This window comes from Lygodium microphyllum, chromosome 2 (genome assembly GCF_053477565.2).
Source record: "Lygodium microphyllum isolate KBCC chromosome 2, Lygodium_microphyllum_v1.1.10, whole genome shotgun sequence".
In the NCBI taxonomy this organism is placed as follows: domain Eukaryota; kingdom Viridiplantae; phylum Streptophyta; class Polypodiopsida; order Schizaeales; family Lygodiaceae; genus Lygodium; species Lygodium microphyllum.
Window position 1 is genome coordinate 183,318,410 of NC_141136.1, and position 27,590 is coordinate 183,345,999.

Sequence of the window (27,590 nt, forward strand, 5' to 3'; positions counted from 1 at the left end):
CATTTGGACCTTTCGAGGGCTTTAGCGGCTTGATGTACGAAAACATGGCTTTTAATAAGTGATTTTGGTGTAGGAGAGTGTAAATAGGCCTTAAATAATATAACATTTGATATTTGCAAGCATAAAAAAGAGAGATATTAGCATGAGGGCACCATATTCTTGAGATGCTTGGAAAATGCATGATCCTCCGAATGGTCTGTGGATCTCGAATCCTCATGTTGAGAAGGTTAATGTGCTCCAAGGGCTCGATATGATTCGAATGGAAGATAATCCATGGCTTTTTATCTAAAGGGGAAGGTTTATATAGAAGATTTACCTAAAGGGGAATGTTTATATAGAAGAGAATCCATGGATATTGACCTAAAGGCAAAGGTTTCTACAAAAGAGAATCTATGGCTTTTACCTAAAGGGGAAGGTTTATATAAAAGTAGGGAGAGAAAGAGCCCAATATGCTTTTAGGTTTCCCCTTTTTTTAATCAATATTCTTTTTTTAAAGGGCCTTAGTACAGCATGCTTTCCTAAAAGTATACCCCTTCTTTAGGCTTGTCTTTAGTCTTCTTTATTTTTTGTGGGAAAAAAAATCCAAATTCTCATATATGATCTAAAATTTATTTTCCCTTCTCCCTTATCTTTTATTTCAAAAGTGCTTTTACACTGTATCTTGCAAGACCCCTAGTGCGTGCATGATATCATATTTGCATGCAGTAAAATGGTAGAGAGACTAATTTTTTGAGACAAATGCATCCATGCTAATAAATTCTTCCATCTTCAATGTTTAATGGTTCAATTTCAAATGTATGGATTTCGCCCCATCTAAATGTTACAAGTTAAAATTCTCTAAGTACACTTCGCTTTAATAATTTGCAATTATGCAAATGTGACAAGTATTCACATTCCATCAATCAAATCACTTTTTCAATATTTTCTACACATTAATAATCTTGTTTTAGAAAATACACATTGTTACGTATTGTTTTATTTTAGTGGAATGTATATGCACATTGTTTATTATAGTGGACTGAGTAACGGGCACATTACCAGATGACAACAAAAAGGAAGAGCAAAGCAAAGATAAGGAGATTAATGTATGTGGTAGTAATGGCGGTGATATTTTGTATGTATCCTCTTTGGATGATGCATTCTTGGTTTCATGAATAATGCCATGGCTCAAAGTTAGCTTTTGGATTCTGGAGTATCATTTGATATTGCTCTGTATAAAGAGTGATTTGCTACCTATGATGTTGGAAAGAGAGGATGTGTCTATTTTAGAAATAACTACGCATGCATCATTATTGACATTGCACATATACACTTGTCACTATATCAAATGGTTCTTTTTTTCCTTGCTAAAATATATGGCATGTCTTAAACTTGACAAAAAGCTTGACTAGTATATGACAACTTGATGAGTATGGTTATAGAGTGATCTTTGGTGATCATGTGTGGAATATTTGCAAGGGATCTCTAATTGTGGCCAAAGGGCCAAAATGTTCCATATCCTTTGCATGTTTCTAGTATTAAAGACCATGTTATAGCTATCACTAAATAACCATATGTTTCTTTATGGCATCGCCTTTTGGGGCATATGTTAGACTAAAATGAAAGCTTTGTGCTACTTAAACTATCTTTCTTGTCTAAATTTTTTTAATCTTGGTTTTTGTAAGCATTTTTCTCTTGAAAGTAAACTAAAATGTCGCATAACAACAGAGGTAGTGGAGTAGAAGATTCGACTGTCTTAATTTGTGCGGGCCAATATCAACAATTTCATTGGGAGGAACATTGTACTTTATCACTTTTATAGATTATGCCACAAGGAGGGATTGGGCTTATCCTCTTTGCAAGAAGAGTGAGTTATTGGATGCATTTCAAAAGCTCTTGGCATTTGTAGAGAAATAGTCAAGTAAGAAGCTGAAGTGCTAGAGGATTGACAATGGTGGAGAGTACAACTCGTATGCCTCTACGAACTTTTATGCAAGTCTTGATATTACGAGAGAGTTTATAGCTCTTGAGAATCTTGCTCAAAATAGTGTGGTTGAGATTATGAACATGACCATTCAAAAAAGTATCCATGTCATACTCTCTAATACTAGTCTCACTAAAGGATTTTGGGTTGAAGCTGTAAAGACACTAGTGCATTTGATCAATAGATCTCCTAGCAAACCATTTGATGGCAAGATATCAAGAGACTTATAGTCTAACAAGAAACCTAGTTATAATCACTTGCATATTTTTGGATGTAAGGCATTTAAGCATATACCAAGGAACAAGTAGAGTAAACTTGATCCTAAGTCCAAGCAATATATTTTTCTTGGCTATGGAGAGTCATGTAAAATGGGCTATCACTTGTGGAATCTTGAATCAAATAAGATAGTATGTAACCATGACGTCATTTTCAATGAGGAAAAGATATTTAAACAGTCCATTAAAATGAAAATCCATAGAGTAGTGTTTCAAGAGGATGGGCAGCCAATACATAAGCATAATGTATGGCATGTTCCACATGATACAAGGCCTGGACAACTAATAAATGCTAAGGTGGAAGTGCCAAGGATGGTCAATAGCCTCATGTCTTATAGGAAAGACAAGTGGGACAACTAGAGGCTCTTCTTGAGCCAGTCTAAGTCTATGAGGATTTCTAGACCACTAGATGTACTCTGTCTCTAGATTATATTTGTTCGTGGATACAAATGGAACTTGTCCCTACTATTGGCTTTACCTAGTCCAATATTTTAGCATCCCACATAGCCAATTTGCAAATCCCTTTCAGATGTGGAACTCGGTGTATGCTTGCAACTTCTAGTTGGCTCAACTTGATTGCTTGTCCATGCACTCTTTTGATGGTGTAGCTTAAGCCCAAGCTTTCTTGGCTCATCTCAAATATTGCTTTCCATGGTTACTCTTGAAATGGTTATAAGAAATCACATGTTACTAAAAGGCTTACTCCCACTGTGAAGAGATTATATTGGTCTCTTTTACCTTTTGAAGAGGTATCAAGCATAAAATTGTTAATGAATCTACATGTAGTCTTCTTTTAAGGAAAACTTCAAGTGAGATGGCATACCTAGTATTGATTCTTCTTAGGATCTTCATTGGTGGTTAAAGCTCTTACAGGAACACTATCCTTGCTCATGTCCCACTTTTGAAGCTTCACTTTAAGAGTTGAGGTGTTTGTTTCTTGCAACAATAAGGAACTTTTGCTACAACAAATTGCTTTACCAATGTGCCAAATTTTACTGGAACTTATAATAAAATTAATGAGTTTAGTTAGCCTTACATATGCCCGAATTGTTGGAAGTTGCTCATAGAAGCCTTTTATTTTATTAGGAATGGTTTTGTTGCCACTCTAGGTTGGATGATGGCTTGTAGTTTGGAAACTAATGACATAGAAGATTGTCTTTCACAAAGCTATGTCCAAAATACCCTTACCATGTATGTTATATTGAGTGTCACTAGAGTGTAATAAGCTTTACTATCCTTTCAATTCCACTCTATAAGGGATTCCAAGAACTTGTCATTCTGGCTGTTTGTGGACTATCCTTGGCTTACTTGAAATGTAGTTAGGTACCAAACATGAATATGTTATTATTAAGTGTGTCTCAATGTTGACATAGTTTTGATCATGAAGAAGTTAAATTGCCCACAATGGTGATTCTTGGTCCAAGGAATGCTAAGCACATCAATTACTTTATAAACCTTTCAAACCAAAAGCATAAATTGCTCACACGAGAGCATGTGTACATGCATTCAAGCATCATGTTCCATAAGAAAAGGAGGAATGTAAATAAAAGATGCTCACTTTAGTGGTGAGAAATCACAATCTCAATGGCCTTTTGATGTACAACGATTAGCCTCCAACATAGTTGCTACTCATGGTTTTTGCATTTGAATGATGATCAATATGCGAGATACTAGGCTAACCAATTTCATAGGTATATAAGCTTAAAATGTTACTGTAGAGCCGCTCTATTGTAGTGGATGCTTTAATATTCAGCCACAACTCACTCATATGCATTAGCCCTTCCTTTATCCTGATTTACTTTGCATATTGCTGATCATGTTTGACTATTTAATGTGCATGTTTTGATGATGTTGCAACTTGCTTTCTCTAATCGTGAAAGAAGATCATCACTTGGCTGAAACAGAAAGCTCACAAGCAATTTACAGGACTCAAAAAGAAGAAAAAATTCACAGTAAATGTGTCCACTTAACAATTTGCTAATATAGTGCCTTCTGTGTGAAAACAACTCCATTAAATCTCAAGAATTGCCAGCAGCAGATTGGAAGTAATTAGATAATGATGCTTGACCATTTTTCAGTCTCCTGCGCTTTGAACTGTTTGTATCTTTATTACTGGAACCAAGTTTTTCTTGTGAAACACTAGTGGATGTTTGGTTAGCAGCTCTTGCACTGTATATCTGTTCCAGAATGCGGCGCTGCTCTTCCACACTGATCATTTTCAGATCAATCTCCTCGGAAACCATCAAGCCCATGTCCAAATTATCTGCACCTTGTGGTGCTGCCAAGGTGCATAGAGCTGCTTTGGTTTCATCAACCAATACACCAACTCCTATGTGGGACATATCCAGAGCTCCCTGTTGAATAGCTAGTTCACTGCAACTAGATTCAGATACTTCGAACTCATGAAGAGGTGTTGTTTCTGAACAAGGGCTTACTATTGAGCAGTCAGGTGCTTCTGCAAATTGGCACTTAGCACTTCCTGTTCGTTGAGATTCACTGTCATTCATCTTTGAAAACAGGTGCTGCCTGGCATCACTGCAGGGTAGACCTTGTTGTGTACTCATTTTGTTGTTGACGTATCTCAGGATTCCGCTCGGCATGTGCACCAACTTGTCAGAATCAAGTGGCATAGGCACTGACAATGGCTTACAAGATGTTGGCTTTTTGACTTCTCCTGAGAAAAAATGGCGTATGGAGTGTGATCCCTGGCAAAGACCAGAGTTCTCAGTTGCAAATGTCATAACAACGTCACAAACAGTCAGAAAGCTGTAATTTGTTTCTGTCGCCAAAACATTTGACTGACAAAACTCATCAGTTTTCGAGGGCACAGCTTTTATACCTGCATAGGTGCATCATGAAAACCACTAGCCGAAATAGCCAATCGGGTGAATGATGCCACTCCTCCAATGCTTTGAAGTAACCTGAAGGATGCTTCTTGCAACAATCTTGCCAATTCCTTTGCTACATCATCTGTCACTTTGTCCTGCTGAAGTGTGGACCCAATATTTTGGCTATCTCTATCACGTGCTTGCAGGTCAGATAAAATTCTGGAATCTGACCCTGTCAATTCCTGCCTTTTTATATCCAGAAGTTCGATTTTGGTTTCTGTTCTATTAACTTCACGGTTCTGCCTCAGGGGTTCTAAGAGTTTTGAGCCATTATCTTCAGTGGGTGTGTTCATTCTGTGAAAATGGATATCATGCTCTTTTTGGAGATCCTGAAGAGATGCAAAGCTGGGACTTGCTAGATGAAGGTTACTGGAGCTTAGAGACGAAAGGAGATGTAGGACTGCAGGTGGCATAGCACATGACTTAGAGTGATCCCCAGTCTGTTGAGAGAACCCAGATCGATAATACAGGTGCAAACTGTGAGGCTGGCGATGGTTTTCTTTGGCATCACGTAGCATCCTGACAGATAATTCCTCAGCTAAAACTCCAAGCCATCTCCTGTTACATGACAGGTGAATTTTGGGAAAACAGTTGCCATGTGCACAGAGCTATCTCTACATTGAGTAAAAGATGACTAACTGTTTAAAATCCTTGGTTAATTTCCTCCCAAATCAAGTACTGAGAAAATGAAAAACACCCAGCGCCAGATAGCAGCAAGAAACAACAGCACTCATGATCGAATTAAAGGACCTGATGACGGTGATATCTTGAGTAGCCTGAAATGACTTGGCAGCTAGCATGGACTTGGGTACCTCTTTTTCTTGAACTGCAAGAATCAACATATTTCAGCAACTAGGACACTCAAATGTTCCAGTCTGGAAGGCCATGAAAACATTTAACCAGTACAAAGAGAAACATCCTTAAGATACCAACGGCTATGCTCCTGTATATCCTCACACCTTTGTCTTCATGAAGCCCTCGTACAGCTTTGTACACATAGTGCCCCAAACGATCACCAAGCAAGGCAAGCAAATGCTTCAAAGGAACTTTTTGAACCTCCCCTGCTGTTTTACAACCATACTTCTCTGAAAGGTGCTGCATATTTCAAGATAAGAAAAACGAAGCTAAATGGTGCTCAGGCATAATATAGGAAATCACTGCAATGCTTACCTCACCAATCTTCCCACCCAAGAGCTTAACCTTCTTCAAAGGAAGCTCATTCATCAAGTTTGGGACTGCTTCTGGAAAGATCTGAGGAAAAAAATACAAACCGATTTGCTAGAACAATCTTGCAGCAAAAGACCAATTACCACCAAGACATTCTCACTACTGTATAAGATTTGTACTCTGTCACTCCTAGAAACTTCAAGAACTTAGTTAAGCTACTTACAATGGTTTGTTGGTCTGGCTTATGCCTGGCTGATGCTATCTTGGCAAGAAGTTTATTTGTTGCTATTCCCTGATATGTACAATATCATTTTAGAATACCTGTAAACCTCTCAGTCTCATTGAAGTTTTGGGCCTTGCAAACCACATTTCAGCAGACAGAAAAATACTGAAGGTTTTGACTCCGCCTCTTCTTTAACTTTGTTTTGAGCAATCAGGTATATAACGATTTTTTCTTTTCTTCAAAAAGACTCGTGATTGTGCTCCTGCTTACAGCTGATATGATATTCACAATTGCATGCACATACATCTGTCCTACTTTGTATGCATTTACATAAAAACAAACAAATGTTCACATCTTGTTCCTAAAGTTGATTTTCATATACTACCACACCTCTCAACAAAGCTGAGAAGGGTAGAAGACTGTAGGACAAGAAACACCCCCTCTCAAATCACTTCCAGAGTGGGGGTCTGATTAAGGCTGCTCAAAGGTAAAACCGTGGTGAAGACATCAACCACATGTCCCATGCAGGGGAATAGTCTAGAAGAATTACTTGCTGACTTCACCTACCATCCCAGACCTGCCCCATGCATCTTACCAAAAGCTTGCCTGTGACGTTGGGAGCAATGGATTGACTAAATTCTCATAATGAGACTGACCAACTGAAATATATTCTCAAAGTTTCTATTATTTGAATGCCGCTGCTAGTTAGTAGTCTAATACTTTTGCCCTAACAATTCCTACTTGCACATGTTGTATCGAGTCAGCTAACATATTATATAGATAAGAAAAAGAAATTTTGAAACACTACATAAAATTAGTATTGCAAATCCAGCAAATAATGCTCCATGAATGTGTATACCAAGTCACGAGACTTACCACAGAGCATGTATAACCAAGCTTGGTCCTAACATCTGTTCGTATCTGCTCAGCAATTATTGCACCCGCCAAAAGTCTGCCCAATGTAGGACAGAACTAAGACATCACAAACAACCATAAACTACCTTATAATCTTGGTCATGTTTTCCTTTTGTATACACAGCCTCTTTATTGAAGCCTACTTACAAACACACGAAGTTCCTCAGCCTCCAGTGGGGGAGCTAAACAGAAAACAAGCCATCTGAACAGGCACTTCATGTTTTCTTCGGAGAACAAATACCAAAAAGGTAAATGAGTACCTTCGATCAGTAGTATCTTGAACCTCAATGATATCATTCTCAGCAATCATGCCAACCTTGTCCTTGATGGACACCATATTATCAATCACTTGATGGCTGCCAACTAACTGTTGCAATTCATGATGCCGATCGCACCCTTTTTCAACTATCACTTCTACCTGACAAGACCATCAACAAGTAGCCATCACTCTTTCAGGTATGAAACAGTTTTATTTTGTCAAAAACATTTGCTTACGTGAAAGGTTACATGATAATTCACTGGTAGAAACTTAATCAAGGCCAAGACACAAAAAAATGAAATTATGGCATACCTTGTTCGTGACATCTAAATATGCTTCGTCAATGCTTGCTCTCTCACATATATCAGCATATTGATGAAATATTTCAAATATATACTTTGAAGCCTGCACCCATAAACCACAATATTATTGCCTTATTTAACATAAATGCATTGAGATTTTGTCTCATGTACATCCAAGCATAGATTTTGATCAAGTCATTCAAAATTTGCACACCACATATCTTGTCGGTTCAACTAACACATTGTTGTTATGAAAATGCCGTGTTTTAGGCTTCACAAAGATCCATGCCAATAACATTCAAGTAATTTCTCTCGAGGAAAGAGAGATACATTAATGTCTGCCAGAGGCCAAATTGACAGGTGAGACAAACAAATTTTTAAGCCCGTGTCTCCACTATCATGTAAAGCTGAAAAGAAACTAAATCAAGTCAATTAATGCATCCCATGGCTAGTCCCCATCTAGCATACTAAAAGAGTACAATCATGATAAGTAATCGATGGAAACAAAGGCACGAAGAAAGGTGAACAACATGAGAGAGAATGGCAAAGAATAAGATGCAAAAGTACAGCTAAGCCTATGGTAGTTGAAAGAAGCCTAAAGATCTACTAGACTACTTAAGTAAAGACTAGCGTAGCATAGCCTTAAGGATAGGTAGCTTGACTAACCTAAGGATTCTTAAGGCTAACCTAGGAATCCTCAAAATCTAGTTTGGGGGGGGAAGTGACTAAACTAGTCAGACAGACCAAAACGCACTGACTCGAGGGAAGATCCAAAAATCACTACATCAATGGCCAGCCATTGATGAACAATGATATCAGAGGGTGGAGAAATTGTGATACCTCCCTGGCAAAGACCCTCTCTCAACCTCCAAGGAATGGCACTACCATCACCGAAGGGAGCTAAAGTTGGTTTTGGGATGGGTAATGGGTTCAGCTTTAATGTATATAGAATACCCTTCAATGTGGTGTGTGTAATTATGGATGTGGATCTAATACTCTTGGCCTTTGAGGGAAATTTTTCGTCTGTCAGGATTTCTAGTAAAGTGTATAGCACTATTATTTTTAACAAGTGAGGCCAAAAGGGTCTTTGTGATGTTTTCACTTTACCACTCTCTTTTTTATTCAATAAAGGAGACTATTCATTGGCATTAGATTGTGGTCTGTATTTAGGATCAATCGGGAAGGGTGCAACTAGGTCTAAATGTGCAGGTGATTCCTTTCTACTCCCTATTTCCTTCAAAGGAGGTAACTCTTTAGCACAAGGAGGGAGTTATTGCCTTTGAGCAACCAACTTCCAAGGAGGGTGGTATAGTGTGTTGGAGGGTGATGCCCCACACAACGGAACCAGAGGACAATGTGACTCGCTTGTAGGTTTATGGGAGGTGCATTAGTGTACAAATGGCATTCCCAGCACAAAGCACCTGGATACAAAGTGGTACACCTCTAAGTATCTAATAATGACCTAAATCCTAAATATTCATCAAAAACAATGTGTGCTAAAATTGGATAACCTATTGAAGGTCTAAAGTAAGGGCCTTAAGTAAATGAGTACAATCAAGAGATTGACTTAAAGTAGGTCTAAAGTAAGGGCCTGAAGTAAATGAATACAATCAAGAGATGGACTTAAAGCAAGAGGGTAGGGCACAAATTGTGAATATGACAAAGGGAAAAGCGCACAATGGGAGTGCGAGACAAAGGTGTGAACAGCAATGTTGAGAGTGAGAGAGAGTGAACATAGAGATGGGTGTACCAGATTGTGATGGTACACAGAATAAAGAACGTATTTATATGTTAGGGTACAAATAAGGGTGTGTTCACACCCATATAAGTTTACATGGAGACGAAGGGACTTTACACCCAACAACCTCCCACTTAAAGGCCTAAAGTGGTACCTTTAAGCTAATCAACTCCCACTAATCAAATGAAATGCTCATGCTGAGAGCCTCTGCAAGGCTCTTAGTGAGAACACCTACAAGGTTATCTTGGGTTTTGATCTTAGTCAGTGTGACAAAACCATCATCCAAAACCTGTTGAATGAAGTGGTACCGAACACCTATGTATTTAGTACGTGCATGGAACATGGCATTCTTAGCCACACATACTGTACTTTGGCTATCACATCCAAGCACTGGAGTATGTGAAGAAAGACCAAAATCTTTGACCAAATGGCTGAGCCAAATAGCTTCCTTAGAAGCTTCTGTGGTTGAAATATATTCAACCTCTATAGTACTTAGTGCCACAATTTTCTACAACCTTGAACACCATGAGATAGCCCCACCAGCCAAAGTAAAGACATACCCACTGGTAGATTTCCTAGTGTCAAGATCTCTTGCCATGTCCGAATCACAGAATCCCTTCAACTCTAGTGCACCCTTTTCATAGCATATACACTTCACTTGTGTACCTTCTAAGTATCTAAAAATACATTTCACCGCTTCCCAATGTGGCTTGCTAGGGTTAGACATGAATCTAGTAACAACTCCCACTGCATGAGCAATCTCATGGCAAGTTGCAACCATTGCATACATCAAAGATCCACAAGCTGATGCATAAGGTATGCCCTTCATAGCACTAGCAGCTACATCATCCTTTGGGCAATTAGCTTTGCTAAGCTTTGTATGTGGTGGTAAAGGCACACCAAGAGGCTTAGCATCAACCATATTAAACCTATCAAGTACTTTGCTAACATACTTGTATTGTAAGAGAAACAACAAGTGCTGCCCTCTATCTCTTTTAATGCACATGCCCAAAATGTCTTCAATTGCCCCTAAATCTTTCATTAAGAAGACTGAACTCAATTGCCGTTTAAGAGCATTCAAAGTACTCTTATGCTTTCCTGCAATCAGCATGTCATCCACATATAAGATCATCACAATGAGACTTCCATCATCAACCTTTTTAGTGTATAAGCAGTAATATATAGGATTGTGTTTAAATCCATGGATGAGCATAAAAATATCAAACCTTCTGTACCATTGTCTAGGAACTTGTTTCAGCCCATATAAGCTATGTTTCAACTTATAAACCAAATACTCTATCCCTAGAATAGCAAAGCCTTCTGGTTGTTTCATGTACAACTCTTCATCCAAGTCACCATGAAGAAAAGTAAATCCAACTCTAAATCCAAGGATACAGTGAGGACAAACAAAATATGGAGCGTAGTCAACTTTACCATTGGTGAAAAGATCTCCTGGAAGCCTATGCCTTCCTTCTATGTATAGCCCTTAGCAACCAACCATGCCTTGTACTTGGGCTTCCCATCAATATATTTCACTTTGTAAACCCATTTATTAGAGATAGCTTCCCTATCCTTGGGCAAAGGTACAAGCTCCCATGTGTTATTTGCATACACAGACTTCATCTCTTCCTGCATAGCAAGCTTCCACTTTCTCTTGTTTTCACATGACTGTGCCTCTCTAAATGTCAGAGGCTCACTCTCATCAATCAACAAAATGCAATCCAAAGATAGCTGAAACCTCTATGGTTGCCTTCTGACACATGCACACCTTCTTACCCAATGATATGTATTGTCACGCAGCGGGCCTACAGCCTCAAGTATGTGCACATCATCACCAGATTGCTAATTTTCAGCATTTTCTTGCTGCTGTAACCTGTTTTCAGCATGTTCTTCTTGCTGTCCTATTCCATCCTGTGCATCTATTTGCTATCCATTATTTTTTCGCCATAGCACAATGGGTTGCTACTCATTTTCAGTATCAAAAGGATGCAAAACCTTCAGCTAAAGGCTGTTGAATGGTTGATTGTTCATGCTGAAATTTGACCTTCTTTTTGTCAAGGTCACCTTTTATAGCATGTTTCAACAACTTTGCCTCATTAAATACTACATCTCGGCTACGTACTATCTTCCTATCCTGAGAAAGCCAAACTCTATAACCCATCTCTCCCTCATCTCCATATCCCATGAAGATGCCCTTAATGGATTTCATATCTAGTTTGGTCCTCTGATCTACAAGTACATGCATGAAGGCATCGCAACCAAAGGTACGCAAATGGTCGTATGAAGCAAGTTTGCCAAACCAAACCTCTTTAGGAATGCCATTTTCCAATACATGATTTGGAGAGCAATTGCATACATGAACTGCAATTTTAATAGCCTCTCCCCAAAACTACTACAGAAGATTAGTTGTGGACAACATGCATCCGACTCTCTCACAAAGTGTGTGATTATATCTTTTAGCCATGCCATTTGATGTAGGATTATAAGGGGCTGTCAACTCTCTTTTAATGCCATGCATCTCACAAAACTTTTTGAACTCATTAGAAACATACTCGCCCCTATTATCCATTCTTATAGCTTTTAACTTAAGCCCTTTCTATGTGGTAACAAAAGCATGAAACCTTTTAAAAGCATCTAACACTTCCTTTTTGCACATGTTTTCCATATATACAATCATTACAAAACTTGAGACCAAAGCCTTTTACATCAAATCTCCCTAAAAAGGAGAATCTAAAGGCCAAGGTCATCCACTCATGGAAGACTCGTAACACCTCCGCTATTGTTTACTTATGCAGGCTTATTGTTGTTTCACTCTCAACTTCAATATTTTTACTTAGCATCCGAGTGTTGGGCACACTTGACTAACCACTATGCAACTCCGAATAGGACCCGTCGTATCAATTTGGATCATGAGCTCCAAAACTTTAAAATCACAAACAAGGATGACTCAAAAGTCAAGTTGGCTGAGTATCGACATCTCCTCACTGAGTTCTCAACCATTGGGGCCTCTTAAGTCCTCTAACGATCAAGTTACCCTATTCCTTAACAAACTGCCAAGAATATATTACCATTTTGTGCAACAAGTGATTTCACAACCTCAGATGCCCACATTTAATGAGTTTGAGTGTCAATTGTTGCATTGCGCACCATTGTTCGATCAATTTCATAACATGTCCTCGAAAGAGAGGGCTCCCGTTGCACCTTCTCAAAAGGGACGGCAAGGCAAGGGCTAACAAAATTCAAACCAAAATCAAAATCAAAACAAGGCCAGTCAATCCTAAGGAACCACACAATCCACTCTCAAATCTGGGTGGCAAAATATACCTAAGAAGAATAGGTATTGTTAACATTGTCAAAAGGCTAGTCATTATGACGACAAGTGTTGATCTAAGGCAAGAGGCACACAGCCAAAATCTAAGAATCAAAAACCCGCACCCCAATTGGATAACCCCCAACAGGGAAAGTAGGATGGTGGCAACCCCCAGCAAGGTCAGAGGCGAGACTTGCCACCGGTTAGCCATCACAATCGGCGAACTACTCAACTCCAAAGAGCTTGTCTGATTGGTTTGTAGAGACCCACATTGTCTCCTTAGAGACATCAAATGTGAGTCTCATTTACATCTACAAGTTGCCTCCTGACGAGGTAACTACAGAGGCCCAATCATTAGAGCCAAGCACATCAACACCTATTTGGCTTGTGGATAATGGAGCTACCCATCACATGACTTCTATAGATGACATTTTCATTTCCTGAGCCCTTGTAGCCGAGAGAGTCGATTAGGAAACAACTCCTCGGTCAAGATTCAAGCCCAAGGTCACATTAGTTTTTCAATTGACCAAAGTTTGGATCTAGCTTTGTTGGATGATGTCTATCATGTCCCCCAGCTTAGGGTAAACTTGTTATTCATTCAGCAGCTTTGCCAATTAGGGCGAGCAGTTTTCTTCATGGTGACCAAAGTTGAGGTCCTAGACTCAAACTGGTTTAGTGATTGCTTGCGGCAAGGTACAACCTAATGGCCTTTACCACATGAACCATCTTCTTACCGAGCCCACTGCCGATGATTCCAAGTTCCATCACTTCCAAGCCTTGGCCACTACACGAGAGCCCGAAGGGCTCTGAGCATCTTTGGCATTTTCTCTTAGAATATCTTGGCTATGATTCTCTTTATGAGTTGTCACATCAGGGGATGGTGGAGGACCTTCCATGCCTAAAGCTATCTCAAGAGGTCTATAAAGCATATCAACTAGATAAGCAACATCGTACACCCTTCCCTCGGCAATCTATCACACATGCTAAGAATCCCCTTGGGCTCATTCATGTAGATCTTTGTGGTCCCACATCCACTGCCTCCTTGAATGGGATAGTGGATGATTTCTCTAGATACATATAGGTGTACTTCCTCAAGCACAAGTCAAATGTCTTCACTTATTTCAATGCTTGGGTGTTGCTAGTTCATAACCAGAAGGATCATCGTGTGGATACTATGAAGAGTCATTTTGGTGGAAAGTTTACCGCCCACAAGTTCTCTGAGATTCTACAAGAGCAGGGCATTGCATGCCAGTTGACCTCTACCAACTCCCCACATAGAATGGAGTCAAAGAGTGTAGGAACCAAATAGTTATGAATGTGGTACACTCTATGCTGCTCATAGTAAAACTCCCCAAGGATCTTTGGGTTGAGCCTATTAACACTTCAACGTACATCCTTAAGCAATGTCCAACCACAACGATCTCTAAAAAGACTCCGTATGAGGTATAATTTGGCTCTCGGCCTGTTGTTTCTCACTTTAGAGTCTTTGGTCATCATGTTTATATGCACACTTTGGATAACAAGATAGGAAAGCTCACTCCTCCAACAAATCTCTTGATCTTTATGGGCTATTCTTCCGAAGTGAAAGCCTACCGATTATTCGATCCTCAAACGAGCAAGGTGATCATTAGAAGGAACGTTGTATTTGATGAGAGGGACATCGTGCAATCTTCATCAGCAAACTCTGTGTCCTCACCTCTGATCACATCATATGAGATTATATCTTCTAAGCCAGGTCTACTACCCACTCTGACCTTTTTGCAGACACTTCCCCAAGCCTCCTCCATGAGGCTTGTTACCTCACTGGTACCAGCAAACCATCTGAATTCAAGGACCTTTCCACTGGATTCCACTCATATACATCGCTCTTTACAACATTTACACTGCACATTCTAAGCCAGACAATTGGTAAGAGGCTCTCCAGGACCCTCTATGGCATGAAACCATGGAGAAGAAACTAGATGGTATCGCTCGAAATGAGACTTGGACATTGGTGGATCATCCTTGTCACAAGCTGGTCATCAAGATGAAGTGGATCTTTAGGACCAAGCTAAAGGCTGATGGTACTTTAGACGAATACAAGGTTCGCCTTGTAGTGCAAGGTTTCAAGCAAAAGCACAATATTGCCTATGATGAAACTTTCACGCTTATCGCTCCTTTGATATCATTTTGTCTATTGGTTGCGCTCACCACTCACCATAGTTGGCTGATTTATCAGATGATGTCAAGTGTCGTTTTTGAAAGATTATTTGGAGAAAAAAGTCTATGTGGAGCAACCTCCCAGCTTTTCTTCCGTTGATCAACATGACAAGGTATTTCGCTTGTGGAAAGCTCTTTCTGGGTTGAAGCAAGTGCCGAGGTCTTGGTAACACAAGATGAACAAGTTCTCACGAACTCATGGATACCATTCTACCCCCTATGATCTAAATCTATATTGAGGCCATCTATCTAAGGAACTTACTGACCACACTTCAATTTCCTTGTGAGACACCTACCATTATCTACTGTGACAACCAAAGTGTCATTGCCCTTGCAGGCAATCCGATCATCACGCCTCAAACAGCACACAGTGGTTTACTTCCATTTCACCAAAAAACAAGTTGAGCTAGGCATTGTTCGCCTCGAGTTTGAGCCGTCCAATGACAATTCTGCGAATATTTTGACCAAGGCGATCAACAAGTCATTTCTACAGTATCTTCTACCCCGGATCGGCTTGGGTACACCCTTCTCTACTTCTTCAGATTGACAAGGAGAGAGAGCTTCCCTCCACTTCTTATTCCAGTTTGAGAGAAAGTGATTTCCTTCTCTTGATAATGACAATGATGATACTTACAGTTTTTCACACTCCGACATTTACTTACTATATATTCTACATTATGGATATTTGTAATTTCATCCACACTATCAGCATGACATGATTATTAAAGGGCGCTTTGACAAGTGAACAATTCCCCTATGAGGACACTGTCTAGGTGACACCATTGCATTACACTCCGCATGAACATGAAAACTTGCATCTTCCTTTGCATTATCCCATGCATTGGCATCCTATTCAAGTAAGCATGCATTTGTGTGTATTTATCCCTTTTCGGTCACCCTTGGATTGGTCATCTCTGGATCCACTATACTTTGTGGCATTACACATGGCAATCTCCAAGGGTCGTTTTTCCCTATGCTTGCATGTTGACCTTGCTTGTCTTGCTTGCTCACCTATCGTATTGCTTGTCACTCCTCATATTCTCCATATGACTAGCACACATACATTCTTAAGTAATCCCTAGGCACTCATCCTAGTAGTATATCGGATTGTTTTGTCTGTTTTGTGAAGATAGTGAGGCTATCCATCCTTATTTTATGTACTTCAAGACACAATGACTCAATGGGGTAAACATTATTTTGAAGCACGCACTCAATGCTAAATCTTGTGACAAACTTAAATATAGCCCTCCAAAAAAACAAAACAAAACAAAAAAAACAAGCAAAAAAAGTCAATTATTGGTTCCATCTGCCTTTACAAGACTTGCTAGACCCTTGGGCAGCCAACGTGCACCCTTAGTCCGATGCCCTAGCCTCTCTGGGGTGATCACTTGGCCTCCCTTAGTAAGATAAAAATTATCTTTGTAGTCTTGGTAGGTCACTAGATAGCCAACGCACAACCTTTGCCTCATGCCCTGGCTACTTTGGGATGGAACGCCTCCGAGAAAAAAGAAAATAAACAAAATGGCTTATTTCTCATGGCTCAGTTTTGAGCCTAAGCAAGGGTGTTGAGCTAAAAATGCATTAGCCTGACTTAAACAACCCCAAAGCATGCTTAATTAATGAAGAAACCTTATTATTTTTTAAAAAAACACGATCCTAGAGAGTTAATGTGTCCCACATGCCAAACCCTAATTTAGGTATCCCAAACTTTCTACAAATAGGCATGCAACCCACCACTCTCCCTAAATCTCGTTTTTACAGGTTTCAAGGGCTGTATCTCTACTATCCACACCCTATTCACAAAGGACATCATGGTCACAGCTTCCCATCTTAATCTGCATCTATCTGGTGCCTAATTCCAACCTCTTCCACTTTTTTCCTGCCTCAAGGGGTTGTCACCATCATCAAGAAGCTTGTGTTTGCTATTGTCAAGGCCTTCACACATTGTTGCCATCATATACATCTAGTCACCATCAGTAGGAGCTGTCGCCATCATCATCCTGCTTGCATTTGCAATCAATCGCTCTCCTCTAGCAATCATCAACATCTACATTGTCGCCATCAATTTCCAACATCAGTCAACTTGTGTTTGCCTATATTGCACAATTACTAAGTTTTCTCTCATTTGCTATTTGCATTTGCTGAATATTCTCACTCCTATTGCCTATCTATATCAGATCCAGGCTCTCTAGTTGTGTTCACTGTGTTGTTCGACACATGGAGACTACCTTGCTACGTTTTGGGATCCATTCGAAGTATGACACTATCTCAAGCTCATAACCTCTGCCTTGATCCCACAGATATGAGAGTTCGAGGTTAAGTATTCATCACTACATAGTGTCCATTGTGTGAGCACTGTATATTTAGTAGTCATTCACTTCATTATTCATTGTATTCATTTTCTCTGGGTTACCCTAACCCTAACTATGTTCTATGTTTATCAATTGGTGCTTTGTCATATGATTGGTTTTGTATTTTCTGCGTTTAGAGAATTTCTTCACACGTCCCACCCCAAAGCAACCAAGATATAGGTGCAAGGGTGCTCGTTGACTACCCATGAACCTACCAAGACTACAAAGACATGGACATTCTCTTTCAAATAGACCTATTTAAAGGGTCTTAAGATTTTATTTTCTTCTTTGTCTTTTTTGATTTAACGGCTTTTAAAGAGACATTAAGGGGAAAAATAAGTACATCCTCCATAAACAAAGGCCATGCAAGGCAAGGTATGAATAAAGAAGTAATTGATAAGGTAAATGATGTGGGTGAGTGGTGGAAAGTCATAAGGATAAATGGTGAGGGTATATGTGCATGTTACCATAGCAAACTACCATATGAGATGTTGCACATATGGTGGACCCAAGGTTGACCACTCTATGACAAGATAAAAGGGGGACATACTACACGAAAGCAAGGAGTTTTGATCCTTGGATGGGTGCCTGCAAATACATGTTTTTTTCTAGCCAAAGCACCCCATTTGTAAAAAAAACCCAATGCCAATGCACGATTTATGCAAGGGATAATGCAAGGAGATGTGATCAAGCAAAATGATAGTGCCACTTGGACAATGCCCTCACATGGGAATTGTTCACTTGCCCAAGTGATGATCAAGGCACATATAGATAATAATACAAATACACGTGAAAATAAGGTACTTGAGACCAAAATCCTAAAAGCACCAAGAGAAGTAGTTTGCCCACTCTCACCATTGGACAATGGGGACTGTGAAATTCAACCCGTTAAAACGAGTCTTATCCATAAAGGCATTCTTGGTCGTAGCAACTGGAGTGTTAGTGCTAAGTGAGGAGCAAGGTGGGTGGGGTGGGTGAATGGAGTACACTTGGGGATTAGCCCCAGAAGTTCACCATGCAAAAAGTATGTGTGCACAGTGGATCCGAAGGTAGCATAGTTACCAGGAACGGGGAACGAGAACGGGAACGGGACCCCCTGGAACGGGGGGAACGTCCAAAGTGAGGGAACAGGAACAGAGGGAACGGTATATATATATATATATATATATATATATATATATATATATATATATATATATATATATATATATATATATATAGAGAGAGAGAGAGAGAGAGAGTCAACACTTGTCTTAGAATCTAGAGAGAGAGATCATATCAACCATAATTCATGAAATTAGACTCTAGAGACATAATAATCAAGTTTCAACAATAATAAAGATTCAAAACATTGTAACTAGCAATGGATTGTCGCATTCATAATTCAACATTCTAATCAACAATGTTGCATAAGTCCAACTGGCAACAAGTGTGCATTGCAAAAACACAAAATATGCACTAAACTTTAAAGCCTAAATAGTAAAGATCCAAGTTACAAGAGCTCCAATTTCCAAGTCAATACTCTAAAGTTCCAAAAGGCTAGCTACTAAGTGCTCTGATTCATGGAAGATGGCTCCACTGGGAGCAGGAGCAGGGGCAGGAGCACGAGCACGAGCACGAGCACGAGCACGAGCACGCGGGCGCGTGGAATGGCAAGCGACAAGCGAGCGAAGCGGTAGGCCGCAGGCGACAGGCGACAGGCGACAGGCGGGGGCGTGTGGAGCAACAGGCCGCAGGCGCAAGGAACAGAGCGTGACAGGGGACAAGCGACAGGTGAGCGCGACAGGGGACAGGCGGGAGCAAGCAACATGCGAAACGTCAAACAGGAGTTTTTTTTTTTTAATTAAAAATTTACATGGCTGGGCTGGAACGGCCGTTCCAAACAGGGAACGCCCAGGGAACGGGATGGAACGGGCTGGAACAGGCCAGGGAACGGGCTGGAACGTTTCCTGGGCTCGTACCTCCCGGAACGCGTTAATCCGTTCCTATGCGCCGGAACGGGCATTCCCTGTTTCTATGAAAGGTAGGTATACGCTGACTAGGCATTGGCATGGTAGCTACATGAGTAGCCTGAGGGTGGATAGGCACACTATAGGTAGAGGATGCAAATCCTTGCATGGGAGTGGCCCATGGGGTGTGTGACAGTACACCATAATCATGTTGATCTAAAAATTGCATTAGGTGTTGATTAGCTCATTATTACCAAACTTTCCTATAGAGGGTTTGTGTCCCATAAGAAAAACCCTAATTTGGGAGGATTCACTCATCTATAAATAGGAGGCAGCCTGTCCACTCTTGCCTCAATCTCGTTTTTCAGGTCCTCCATTTGTTGTCCCCCACTCCTCCACTGCTGTCTACACCCCTCCTTGGTGGATACCTCAGTTTGTGGTGGTGATCACCTCTAATCAACTTCTGGTGGCAGATTGCAGCCCTCTAGATCTGTGTTTGCTGACTGATGACAGTTTGCAGCTTGTATACATTATCTTCCAGCCATCAGCTATTATGTGGGAGCCTCTTTTTGCTTGTGTTTGCTGCATCTAGCCCTTTTGACACTTGTGTAATGCAGCATCCTGCAATCGTTTCTAGCCTCTCCAAGGGCAGCATACTGCTGCATTTTGAAGTTTCCAGCTGACACATGCACTTTCCTGACACTTCTCAGCCTGCTGCCCACTGTTTGAGCTGCTTTAGTCGTTTTTAGTCTGATCCAGACTCTTTAGATCTGTGTTTGCAACTGCTGATCATGTATGGAGGCTGCCTGCTGCATTTCAAGAATCTATACAGAGTATGAAACATAGAGCGGGTGGACCTAGGCGCCATTTGCTGAGAGTTTGTGCCTTCATTTGACAACTTCATTGACATCCTGACTGAATCGTCCAATGGCCGGATCCTCCAATACCTTCCTCCTCGGATCAGCATTTTTACTCTCCCCTTAGACATTGACATGATGGGGAAAGCATCTCAAAGGAGGCAAGCACTTTAGAGATGTAGACCAGTGCACTCTAATAATTTTTTTCCAAGTTGCAGCTGCCTTATTTAGTGCAATGCACACTTCAAACAGATCTTTAGATCCACCACAGGGACTCACCTTGGCTAGATCCAGAAAGACATGCAAAGCACGTCATCCAAAGCCTGATGATCCATGCGTGTGCTCAAGGTATCACCAAAGGATACAAATGACACTAGCATGCCATTGAGCAGCCCAGCCCCAACATTTTAGCCTACCTATGCTAGATAGGCCCATGAAGGACATCATGAGATTGGAGTGATCTTATTTCCTCCACATCTGTCGTAATGGTTCCACACTCATCAACTTTGCCATATCTGGCAGTTGTATCACAAACAAACAAAATTTGCTCTGCTTACAAACAATGAATAATAACTGAAGTAGCAATAACATTCAAACCTAGCAATGTATGACATTATATACAATTAATGAAATGGCAGATTTAGCAACCTTCTTGTGCTTGACTATAACATTGGCAGCAGTTCATGAAAAACAGATTTCTGTCAGCTTTACTCCCATTATAAGCCTGTGGCTGCAGAACCAAAACTTTGAGCAAAGCATTTTCATGTTGAATGTGCACCTGTCGGTAGCGCTCCAAAGACACTTTCATTGTCTCACGTCTATAAGCTCCACCAATTTCTCGGTCACTTCCAACTGTCTCCACATGGACCAGGTGCAAGTCTGGACACTAGACAAAGCATATCACCCAAGTTTCTCTGTTAACTACAAGCAGCAGTGCAGAAGTGATAAACTTCTGCTAGTAAAACATGTTGAAACATGTATGGAAAATATATTAGTGCAAGGAAACTTCTATAAAAGGATTTCACAACATTAAAAAGAAAACAGTGGCAGAAAGATGATACAATCTATGTTCCAGCAACCAATTTAACCAAGTACATGCACTCCACTAAGACATGACACCGTGAAGTTTTGGATACACTCAATTAATTATGGTGAATAGGGACCACTCTATTTGATGATCTGAAAACTCAACCACTATGAATCAACTAGGTGAGAGACCTCTGAAATCTCATGCTAGATATTCGAAAACATAGAAACCATCCACAAAGAAGCCCAAAGGATTTGCTGATGCTTCTACTGACAGACCTTTGTGAAACTTGCCTCCTGACCTCCTGTAAGCCTGCTTTATGGCCTCCTATGAATCTTGCTCATGACTGCCACAGTGACATGCTCAATCTCAAAAAAAGTCAGGAACATGATATTCTACTGAATTCCATTGGGGTATCCCTACCAACCGTGGTCTTGTCTGTTATAACCCTTGTATCTGTGGTTGTTGCTGGGAGGCGTCCAACAAAATCCATGACACCATGGGAGTGACGAAAGTTTCAATGAAACACACCTGGCTAAATGTTTCTGGGCCGACCATTAGTTATGGCTGCAGGGATCTACAGAAAGACTGTGCATTCCCTAGTCACACCTTCCATCAAAGTCGCTCTTTCTGCCACCACATTTCCGAGCGATTTTTGGCCTGCAGCTCTCATGTAGCTTGGATTTTAGCTCTGATGTTAGGGTGCTGTACTGTTTTGTGCAACTTTGTGTGTGGCGAAGAGCCACATTGTTGTCATGCCATGCCCCGGCTATTGATGTAGACTGTGGGTTGTAGAATTATACATGACTCTCAGTCTGCTGTAAGGCTCTCATGACTGCAACTGGCGTCCGAACAACAGTGGTGTACTTCTCTGGTGTCAGGATCAGCGAATTATGCAAGGATTACTTCAGGTTGGCAGTGCAAGCAGTTCTAGTTTTCTTTCCGATTGTTTCGAGTGTCTGTCTGTGACTCATGAGAAAAAATCTTTGAAACTACACCAGCATCCATCGTTGCACTGACAAATGATCTTATGCAAATGAAGAACCATGGTTAAACCCTTTGACCCTCACCTTTCTAAGAGCTTCCGACACTCTATCATGGCGCACCACACCGGAAGCACGGGCTGCATAATTGACCGCAATGAGGCCCTCCCACTGCTGCACTGCCAGGGGCCTCTCGCGAGGTATGCCCAGCCTCACGTGCTCAACCTGAGAGTACGATCAGGAGTAAGCGACACGTCTCTCTCTCTCTCTCTCTCTCTCTCTCTCTCTCTCTCTCTCTCTCTCTCTCTGTGTCTGAGTACCGCTGCATAGAAGCAGTCCAAATCGACGTGCAGAATGACAGAAGTCCCGTCCATTGCTGTGAACTTCAAACACGTTCAAGGTCTTAACATGAACACAAAGCTCTCTTAGCATCTCTCTCTCTCTCTCTCTCTCTCTCTCTCTCTCTCTCTCTCTCTCTCTCCACATCCCCTACTAAGTCTATCTCAAAAATTTGAAACTTGCTTCTTCTACTACATAGATAGTGTAGGTAGAAGGTGTCAAGGTGCTTGTGTTGCAAATACAATGCATATTTGTGAAACAATAAGCGAAGCATTAAAATATCATTTTAGGTCGTCCACATACACGAATAAAAAACACAAATGACTGATTTATCATTCAAATTTTGAAATTATGGAAGAACGTAAGTAACTAAATATATACTTTGGTTATGCATATGTATATGATAATACATATGAGATCCTTTTGGAACAAACATGCAACTCTCTAGAAATGTTTGAGAGGTAGTACAAAAAGCTTTAGTGCAAGTGGATATGTATGGTATGAAACTTCCAATGCAACCATGTATATACTCATGCAATTAGACCATTAGAAGTACATCCTTTATCATAATCATTAGCAATCCCTCCCACTATGTGTGTGTGTGTGTGTGTGTGTGTGTGTGTGTGTGTGTGTGTGTGTGTGTGTGTGTGTGTGTGTGGTATAGTCACCCCTAGCACATACTTTAAGGTCCAAAGACTACATCATAGCTTACTAAACCTATTTTGGTCATAACTTTCTTGCCATGCCTAGCAGCTTACTCACAAATATTTGGGATATCTCTCTTGCACATGCAAAATGGATGGATAATGCATGGGATTGAAAAGCTTTACGCTTGCAAGTTTGTATAATTTTGCACTATTTCTTTGTCCATAGTTCAATAGGTTTAAGTAAGTTTTATTGTCTATCTTTCTTCTCTCTCGTTCTCTATCTCTTTGATACATTGATTATGTCCACATTATTTTATGGAATATAGGTATGGGGCCCTAATCTTAATCACCACTATTGATCAAATCAAACATATGATGGATGGAGGTCAATAAAGAGGCCACTTGTATCCATGATTTCTAGGATGATCAAATGTAAGGCCTCAATACCACATGAGATCATCAGAGCTAAGCTAGTGGCCACACTAGTTATAGTAGAGGCCCTCACTTGATTAGTCATGTATGTACATAGCCTATGGGATTTGCCTAAACATAGATATGCATGGCTAGTGCTTCAGCCCTTTCAACGACTTCCTTGGTGACACTTCATATTGGTATACACACATGTTAGCTCAATTTGAGTTACATAGCTTTAACATGGATAGTCTACCCCCCTTATAGTACTCCCTTGATGCACCATCACTTACCTTGAGCTTCTTAGAGCTTGGATGGGTTATCAAAGTAGATCTCACCTAGCTAGATATATAAGAGGACATGGTTGGCACTAGTACAAGCTAGGGATGAAGATGACTTTTTATAGAGAGTATCTTCTCCATAGTACCAATGATGAATTTATTGTCTACTCAAGATACATGGACACCCATCTCTCACATGGAATTAGATATGCTACAGGTCAATTGCATACCTCTTAGATTGAGAGTAGTAGATACAAATTCATACCACTAAAAGAGCACATATGCCAAATATATCAATTAGAGCCAGAGACAAAGAAGTGGTATGTCTGCCAATGCCTAGTATACTATGATATATGAAACCATTTCCATTGTCTATTCAAATACATGTTGGACCATTATCTAAAGTCATAGATTTCACTGACCGATAGTACCTTGGTCTCTTTGTTCTAAAGATATGATAGCTTCAAGACTCACTTCTTAAGAGTACAACAATCCTAAGACACCAAGGCCCCACTCAAAGGTAGCTTACAGATTTCTTCACAAGAGAGACCCACGAGGTTTCAACACAGTCAAGCCTCAATCATCTACACGTACACAAGGGATGTTAATTGATCAAGCCATCCAGCTTGGCTAATCCAAACATCCCATATAAAAGGAGTAGGACTAAGAGAGAAGAGCACAAGGGTAAGTAAGAGCAAGAGCTATGGAGGTTTGAACAAGAGAGAGCAAAAATGGTGTGTGGAAGATTTTAACAATCACAATGTGTAACATACCTTCCCTTTATTATTCTATCACAGTAAAGAATAAGAAATAAAGATGAGAATGATGGGCAGCCACCACCTACATTGTATATGTGTGTAGGCACTGAGTACAAGGCAAATATAGATAGCTAGGCACATGCAGCCTTTAACTCCCAACAACCTCATAGTTTAAGACAAATGTGCATGGAGTGAGGAGAAAAGTGCAATATGTATATATACAACTAGATGAGGGAATACATCATCTTATCCTACACCCATCAACTTCCTAAGGAAGGCATAACATTCCACTATGAGACTTTTAGTGTACATATCAACCAAATTCTCATCTATAGAGATCTTATGATAATATTTATGTGCTTGTTCTCAATCACCTCTCTGATGAAGTGATAATGCACCTTAATGTGCTCGATCTAAAAGACTTGATTATGTACCAAGTGGACTACGTAATGCAAGAGTCATAAATGTAATATCAAGGTTTATAACCAGACGGCCTCACCATATAACCTCCTTGCAAGCCTTAATGGCTGCAATGTACTTAGCCTTAGTAGCAGACAAGGCAATGCATTTCTGCACCCTAGACATCTAAGAAGCAACACCTCTACCAAAGGTAAAGATATAGCTAGAGGTGGACTTCCTATTGTCTATATGGCTTGCATAATCGGATTCAATGTAACCCACGATTCCAGTATCCTTACTGCCATAGGAAAGGCACAAGTCTGTAGTGCCCTTAAGGTATCTCATGATACCCTTCACAGCATTCCAATGTTGTCGACCAAGTGTCACCATGTAATCAACCATAACCCCCACTACAAATGCAATGTCGCTAGCCACGTATCGCCATGTAATCAACCACAACTCCCACTGCAAATGCAGTATTGCCACCCAGATGTCGCTGTGTAAACAGCCACAACTCCCACTACAAATGTTATGTCAAGTCTAATGGCTATCATGGCATACATAAAGCTGCCCATTGTGATGCATATGGAATATTGGCCATCTTGGCCTTCTCATCATTTGATTGAGGACAATCTACCTAACTGACCTTCACATGAGAAGGTAAAGGGATACCAATGGGTTTACCACCCTACATATGAAATTACTTAAGTATCATGTGTTCTTTATCTCAAAGCTCCTCTTGAGCTAAGTCTTTAAACCATCTGGCTCATCGTATCATCAACATAGAGTACCAGAATAATAGGACTACCATCACCAACCTTCTTTAGAGACATGGATCCATAGCACTATGGGAATAAGACTGTGGCTGCATGAAAGCGTCAAACTTATGATACTATTCCCTAAGTGCCTACTTAAGTCCATATAGACTCTTTCTCAACTTAGTATGCTAGGTGTTCCTTACCCTTTTCAATAAAGCCCCTAGGTTGCTATGTATAAATTTAATCATGCAAGTCCCCCATGTAAAAAAGTTGTCTTAATATCCATCTGTTACAAGTCTAGATCTGACTATGCAACCAAGGCTAAAACCAAGCAAACGGTAGTTGTGTTGATCATGGGGGAGAAGATCTCATCAAAGTCAACTTACTTTTCATGTTTAAAACCCTTTGCAACCAAATGGGCCTTATAGGTTGGCTTAGGACAACCAAGGTCATCTTCAGTTTATGCATCCACTTGCATGGCAATGCATAATTTCAACTAGGGAGGGAAACCAAATCCCTTGTATGACTTTGTTTGCAATGAGTCAAACTCAGACTACATAGCCCTCTTCAAGAAGAAATGTTAACTATGCGGATAACCTTCTCAAAAGTAAGGGGCTCAATAGAATCAGTAACTATGACATAATTCATAAAGGGCTCATGGCATCATGTCCTCTCTATCCAATATCAATATGATCTTACACATAATAAACAGATCCTACGCCCCTAGAGCATCAACAGCAACTACACAGTATCTAATGGGGGTAGTTATATAGTAATAAGAGGTTCTCGCTAAAAGATAACCCTATGCACCTCAATCACATGCTTAGGTTTCTTATGCATCTTATCCTCATGCAACACAACATCAGGCTATGGATAACTTTCCTAGTTTGTGGATCCCAAATAATGATAGCCTATCTCACTTGCATCATTATATCCAAGAAAGATACATTTGATAGACTTTGTATCCAATTTGTCATGCTTGTCTTTGGGAATATGGTAGAATGCCTCACATCTAAAAACTCTCGAGTGTTTTAAGAAGGAGATTTTCCACATCATATCTCTTTTGCAACTCTATAGCCAAGAACCATGCATAGGGATTTGTTAATCAAATAAATTACAATAGTAAGTATCTTAGCCCAAATTGTATGGGTAAGCTTGGACGACTGAGCATACTATGGACCCTCTCTTGCATAATCCTATTCATATGCTCAGCAACACCATTTTGGAGTGGGTTATAAGGAGTGGTTAGTTGACACTTAATGCCTCGTTTATCACACAAAACTGCCCAAAAGCACGGGATACATAATCACCCCCATTATCTAATCTTAGGCATTTTAGCCTATGCCTAGAGTGGTTCTCAATCAAAGTAACAAAGCATTGTAAAGAGCTAAAACATTTGATTTTAGGAGCACATACATTAGAATGAACAAGAGCTAACGACTCATCCATGTGTGTAGAGCCCAATGAGCATTACAAGTGTGCTTGCCATATAAGAAATGATCACAAGAGTTTAAAAAAGAATAGTTTGGGGGCAAGAGAAACTATAAACAAGATACTGCAAATGAGTCAAATTTTCATTCCTTTAAGTGAC

At 40.2% G+C, this 27,590-nt stretch overlaps 1 protein-coding gene across 6 annotated transcripts; it reads right to left on the bottom strand.

Annotated features, from left to right (window-relative positions):
- Window positions 1-4,130: 4,130 nt before the first annotated feature.
- Window positions 4,131-22,879, bottom strand: LOC148040685 (N-acetyltransferase eso1-like). 6 transcript variants are annotated; one of them, XM_087661062.1, is made up of 12 exons: window positions 22,727-22,879; window positions 22,494-22,631; window positions 21,175-21,282; window positions 8,003-8,095; window positions 7,692-7,849; window positions 7,393-7,468; window positions 6,517-6,585; window positions 6,297-6,377; window positions 6,086-6,221; window positions 5,877-5,952; window positions 5,078-5,684; window positions 4,132-4,943 (listed from the first exon to the last, which is right to left on the bottom strand). In XM_087661062.1, the coding sequence occupies exons 1-12, from the start codon at window positions 22,778-22,780 to the stop codon at window positions 4,257-4,259; spliced, it is 2,283 nt and encodes a 760-aa protein (XP_087517188.1). In that variant the 5' UTR covers window positions 22,781-22,879; the 3' UTR covers window positions 4,132-4,256. The 6 variants fall into 6 exon arrangements, with proteins under 6 accessions (XP_087517195.1, XP_087517188.1, XP_087517178.1 ...); XM_087661052.1 differs by having other exon boundaries at window positions 6,056-6,221; XM_087661069.1 differs by lacking the exon at window positions 6,517-6,585 and having other exon boundaries at window positions 4,131-4,943; window positions 6,056-6,221.
- Between the last annotated feature and the right edge of the window lie 4,711 nt (window positions 22,880-27,590).